Source organism: Misgurnus anguillicaudatus, chromosome 17, assembly GCF_027580225.2.
Source record: "Misgurnus anguillicaudatus chromosome 17, ASM2758022v2, whole genome shotgun sequence".
Lineage (NCBI taxonomy): Eukaryota > Metazoa > Chordata > Actinopteri > Cypriniformes > Cobitidae > Misgurnus > Misgurnus anguillicaudatus.
The window spans coordinates 4,450,372-4,456,456 of NC_073353.2; the positions used below are offsets into that span (position 1 = coordinate 4,450,372).

Here is a 6,085-nt window from a genome sequence, read left to right on the forward strand (position 1 = left end):
TAAGTTAACTGAGCATTAAATTCGCAAGTCATGTTAGCATATTACATCAATTTACGATTAACTGAGAATAAAAGTCAATTTTATAATTCTTAATATTCTAAAATAAGATGACGTATGCAGCCCAGAAATGCGACCTCCGGAGGCGGCAGCCTTCGGTTTGAGAAACGGCCAATGAGAGACGCTTTCTCCCATTGACTACGCCCACATCGCTGATTTCACAATCATGTAGACTGACCTCAGTTCAGTGTCAGACTGAGCTGTTTATTTGTTTAAAGATCAGAGAAACCGAAACACGCCGAAGTCTGCACTCAGTTTTGTTTACTAAGAAAGGAAAAGGAAAGTATTCAAATGTAAAATATCATCAGAAAGTGCGTGATTTCTCATCTTACCTGGCATTTGTTAAGCTTGACAAGGTAAATAATGTTTAAGTCCATACAGCGTGCGAATGCTAAAATGACTGCTAATATTTTTTGATCATTTTTATTAACCATGACATTTTAATGGGCTGCATGAACTGTGTAAAACATAAATGTATGAAAGATGGAAACTGCGCTTAAATTCTTATTGACCATCATAACTTATAATCTAGACTATAATGAGACATGTTCTGCAAAGATTTGCTATAATGTAGCATCAGTTATGCTGGTAATTTTGATCTGATGATAGTTACATCAAGGCAGGTGAATTTGTAATTACTGCTTTTTAAGTTAAGGCTTGTACAGTAAGCTTGGTTTATGGTTAACATGTGTTGTTTTCATTATGCATGAATAACACTTGTATGATGATTATTTGCTTTATATTATTTTGAATGTATAAATTGAATGCTATTTATCAAATTTATTATATCTTAACTAATTGTTTGCAAAATTAAAGCTTTTGTTTACATCATATGTGTGTACTGTGTATAACAATTATGTATACGCACAGACCCAAATATATATTTATAAAGAAATGTTATGTGTATATTCATTTTTATATTTATATATAATTTATATTATTAAGGTACTTATAATATATAAATATATATTTTTAAACATGTGTATGGAGGGATTAGTATAAAGAGATTTCTGCTGTCATTATAATCCATGTGGTCTGTTTACCTCTTTGTACAGGATGTACCCAACCTCTTGTGACACATTCGTAGCTTTGCCTCCATCAACAGAAGGTCAGTATATAGTCTTTGGGAAGAACTCAGACCGACCCTGCGATGAGGTCCAAGAAGTTGTTTACTTCCCCTCTAAGGACCACGCGAATGAAGAAAAAGTTGAGGTATATTAAACATTCAGAAAAATCTTACAGTCAGATTTTTTATTTTAATTTCATTTTTCTTATTATAAACTGTATGATTTTTGTGCAAAATGTAATAATTCAGGCCATATGTTGAACATTGTCCCAGACCAACTTTCCAGGTTCCACTTTGCCTGAGCTGGATCAAGGACAGTTTGCTTTCAAGGTCACATATTATGCCCATTTATTCAAGATGTAATATAAGTCTCAGGTGTGCGTGTGCCTAAAATGTGTCTGTGAAGTTTCATCTGAAAATACCCCACAGATCATTTTTTATAGCATGTGCAAAATGCCCCTACTTGTTGTGGGAGCAAAAAAGTGCTGTGTTTTCATATGTGTACCTTTAAATGCAAATGAGCTACAGCTCCTCACTTCATTACCAACAGACAGTGAGCACATTTGGTTACAATAGACAATAGTATATTTAGCTGCATTAGCGCTAAATTCTAACAATCATGTAGAAAAGCTTTTGGGTAAATTTACCAGTCAGTCAGTGGATGTGGGAATTTATCAGTGTGATGTCACATTAACAAGAGAATCAACACTGCATGTCTAATGAGACTGCTTTGGTTTAATATGGATTAAAAAAAGGAGTGGGTGGACTTTTTTATTGTAGGGTTGTTGTGTTCACACACTGCCAACACACATTTATATACAAACACCTCGTAAAAGTGGATTTGTTGTAATATTTTCATTTCCGAATGAAATAAACTCAAGTTATTCTTCCTCTTGAACAGTGTACATATATAGAGATCGAGCAGGTAAATCACACATACGCAGTGGTGCTGAGCCGACCCGCCTGGCTTTGGGGGGCCGAGATGGGGGCAAATGAGCATCAGGTGTGCATCGGGAACGAAGCGGTCTGGGGGAAGGAGAGCGCAGACGGGGATGAAGCTCTGCTAGGCATGGATCTTGTCAGGTCAACAAACAATCGGTTACTATTTCTCACAATATTACGAAATAGTTGAATAAAAAAAAACTAGGGTCTCTCGGCAATTGCAACATTCGTAAAGGATCAAAATGACCTGAAGTAAAAACAAGTACATACATTTACTTTCTGTAGACATTTTCAGAATCAGATTTTTATTGCAATGAAATATTTCAGCATTTATTGCCTTGTAAGCTGTAATAATTCATTGAAATGTGCAAAGCATACATGATGTTGTTTGTTTGTATTTAGACTGGCACTGGAAAGGGCCGACACAGCTGAAAAGGCTGTAGATGTTATAACAGAGCTACTGGACAAATATGGCCAGGGAGGGAACTGCATGGAAGATGAGTGCGGATTCACGTACCACAACAGCTTCCTCATATCAGATCGTACCGAGGTTTGGGTGCTGGAGACTGCTGGGAAATACTGGGCAGCAGAGAGAGTAAAGGGTAACTAAATATCCCAGCACGTAACATTATGCACACATATCAGCATGGGTGTGTCTGATCTTGTAAGCTAAACATACTTTGTTTGTGAATGGAGTGTAAGTTGTATTATGTACCTATACAATGACAATAAAAAGCTTAGTGTGTTGAAAAATTCTTACGTTTTATCTCTCTGTTAAGGATGGCTATCGCAACATCTCCAATGAGTACTCCATCACCACTAAAATCGATAAGGAGCACCCAAAGTTGAAGGACTACGCACGAGAGAAGAAGTGGTGGGATGGACAGGCTCAGTTTAACTTTACTAAGGTTTACTCCTTTCAAAATACAGCTCGAATCGAGGCTGCAGGTGGGCGACACTGCGAGGGCCGCAAACTTCTGGAGAAGAGCGAAGGTGAGCGCCCGGAAAATGATCAGATTCATGCATGAAGTGATAAATAATTTAAACTGCGATGAATTCTTGTTTAATTTTGAATGCATTTACAGCAGAATAGCATTACATATGCATTTGGCAGATGGTCTTATACTGTGCATTCAAGTTAACCTTGGCATTGCTTGAACTGCAAATTAATTGACAGCCTTTAAGCATGATTATACAATAAAATATGTGATTCGTGTATCCAAACCATTGTCTGTTACAATAGTGTGTGCATCATTGTAGTCTACGGTAGCTTTATATTAAGCCAGACTATTGCACAAAGGGTATTAAACATATGACATTTTACATATAGGACACATCACAGCCGAGACAATGATGGATATTTTGAGAGATAAGGAGAGTGGAATCAACATGGAGGGTATGTTCATGACCACCGGCAGTATGGTGTCAGTGGTCCCTACAGACCCTGATCTCCCCGGCGTTCACTTCTTCACCGCTACTCCAGACCCAGACAGGTACACTGGGGTAGATGGCAATGAAAACTAAAGGGCACATATTATGCCCATTTTAACATGATGTACTGTAAGTCTCAAGTGTGCCCAGACTGTCTCTGTAAAGTTTCAGCTTAAATGACCCCACAGATCATTTATTATAGCATGTTAAACATGTCCAGATTTGGGTGTAAGCAAAAATGCACTGTTTTCATGTGTGTACCATTAAATACAAATGACCTCCAGCTTTCCAACAGAGGGAGCACTTTCAGTTCAAATATCTGATTCCTGTAAACACAGTCTGAGACAATATCTTACTATTGAGATCACTGAAGGCGGATACTATGGTAATTCAGGACTGTTAGTCATTGGCCGTGGGTGGGGCTTTATCAGTGTGACATCACATTAACAAGAGAATCAAAACGGCTAATGAGAGTGCTTTGGTTTAATGGGGATTAAAAAAGGAGGTGGATTTTTGTCATTGTAGGGTGGTTGTGCTCACACACATTTATGTACAAACACCTTGTAAAAGTGGATTTTGCAAATAGGTGCCATTTAAAGCTTTATTACAAGAGTTTTCTGACTTATGTTAATCTGCAGAAATTTGGAAAGGGATACAGGTGTGTAACTAAAGCTTTGGCATGATTATAATTTTATTTTTATTTTCTATAATGAATAATAACACAGCAGTGGTGTAGTGCAGGGTATACGCAGGTACACAGAGTATACCCACCTCTTTATTTGATGGCATGGGATATACCCACTTCTACTGGGGGCATACATTAAGAGTATACCCACTTCTCCAGACACCACTGTAACACAGTTAATAAACACTTATTAGTTAGTGGTGTTTGCTAAGATATATTTATTATTATTGCTCATGCTTGAGGTTGAAGATTCAGCTTTAGACTTAATTCATGTATAGGCAGATTTGGAAACTATACAGAAGCTAATACGTAATAAAAATCTTATTAAAAAAAATCTTAAAAGTAAAAATCTGCACAGTAAAAAAATGCAGACTTGCAAATTTGGTTTTGAAAGTCAATTCGACTTACTATTTTAAAAGGGGACATATCATGAAAATCTGACTTTTTCCATGTTTAAGTGCTATAATTGTGTCCCCAGTGCTTTTATCAACCTAGAAAATGTGAAAAATAACAACCCAGTAACTTATTTTGGTAAACCATTATCTGCAGGGATGTAAAAAATAGCTAATTGAAATTTGGCTCCCCTTGTGATGTCACATGGGGATAATACCACCCCTTAATCTGCACTATCCAACCATGGCACTGCCATTTAGTGTAGAGATCAGCTCATTTGCATTTTAAAGGACATTTGCTCACACCTACAAATTGGCAATTTTAACATGTTTAACCATATTTACAATTTTAACATAAACTACCCGTGGGGTATTTCGAGCTAAAACTTGACAGATATGTACTTTGGGGAAACCAAATATTTATTTTGCATCTTGTGAAATGTCCCCTTTAAGTTTTGACTTAAAAAAGTTGACACAAATTGTTTAACTTAATTTGTTAAGTAACATGAAAATATATGCCGATTTGACAAAAATGCAGATTTTTTTTACAGTGTATTGTAGATGATTTCAATATACAGTTATTGATAGCTGAATTCCTGATTGTATATTGTAATATACAAGATGTTAAGTTTCATGCGTTTGGTTTACAGGTCGGTCTTTAAGCCTTTTATATTCGTGCCAGACATTAAGCAGTTGAAGGACACGTGTTCTCCGGGTTTTGGGGATGAGGATCCTGTAAAGAAGAAACCTCGTTTTCAAAGCAAACCCAACCGCAAACACCCTCTATTCCTGAAACACGAGGTCATCGCTGCCATCATCGACAGTACCAGGGAGCGTCTTTAAACATTTGATTTAAAACAGCACATCAACTAATATATATTGACTTACACACCGCTCCGTATGTTTGAATGCAACCTTGGACTCATAGAGGTGCCACCAAATAAAATTGCAAAAATAATAGTAATTGGGTATATTTTGAGATGGTTTTCAAAAACACTTTAACTCACAGCCAAAGTAAAAATGCCCAAAAAGTGTATGGATACATTCGTTTGAACCAACAATCATTGCAACAGGCTGTCGTGTCTTTAACATTATAAAGTTTTCACATACTTTTCCAAGTTGTCAGTTAAATAAGTGTTGTGTTTGTTCAGGAGCGAGGACAGAAAATCGTTCAGAAAATGCGAGATCTGGAGAAGCAGAAGTTGGCAGAGATACAGAAATATCTGACTGTGGGGATTGAGGACAAAACACTGCTGGTTCATCTCTTCCCAGACACCGTAACAGAGGAGTTTAACATTTACAGTAAAGCCTGAGAATATCCATCACTTCATAAATGATCATTAAAGGATTATTATTGTTTGTCAACGCAAGTGAGAGCTGTACTTACAGGACGTCAGATGCATTTCATGTGTGTGCGTTTCAATATATAATGTTAAAACCTGCAGATCTCTTTCATCAATGTAAATCACATGTCAAAGGCTAAATAAACTTAAAGATAAAGTTCAGATTGTG

The 6,085-nt window shown here is 36.7% G+C and overlaps 1 protein-coding gene across 1 annotated transcript; it reads left to right on the plus strand.

Moving 5' to 3' along the window:
- The first annotated feature begins 250 nt into the window (after window positions 1-250).
- On the plus strand, window positions 251-6,078 carry scrn3 (secernin 3). The gene is made up of 8 exons (XM_073854860.1): window positions 251-413; window positions 1,113-1,269; window positions 2,025-2,206; window positions 2,468-2,663; window positions 2,842-3,058; window positions 3,396-3,558; window positions 5,224-5,403; window positions 5,724-6,078. The coding sequence occupies exons 2-8, from the start codon at window positions 1,114-1,116 to the stop codon at window positions 5,884-5,886; spliced, it is 1,257 nt and encodes a 418-aa protein (XP_073710961.1). The 5' UTR covers window positions 251-413; window position 1,113; the 3' UTR covers window positions 5,887-6,078.
- The last annotated feature ends 7 nt before the right edge of the window (window positions 6,079-6,085 follow it).

What these genes read in the sequence shown, in the direction of transcription:
- scrn3 (XM_073854860.1), top strand. Translation starts at nt 1,114, where the DNA reads ATGTACCCAACCTCTTGTGACACATTCGTAGCTTTGCCTCCATCAACA. An exon ending in ACTGGGCAGCAGAGAGAGTA is followed by an intron (nt 2,664 to 2,841) that starts AAGGGTAACTAA and finishes TATCTCTCTGTT; the next exon opens with AAGGATGGCTATCGCAACAT. An exon ending in ACTTCTGGAGAAGAGCGAAG is followed by an intron (nt 3,059 to 3,395) that starts GTGAGCGCCCGG and finishes TTTTACATATAG; the next exon opens with GACACATCACAGCCGAGACA.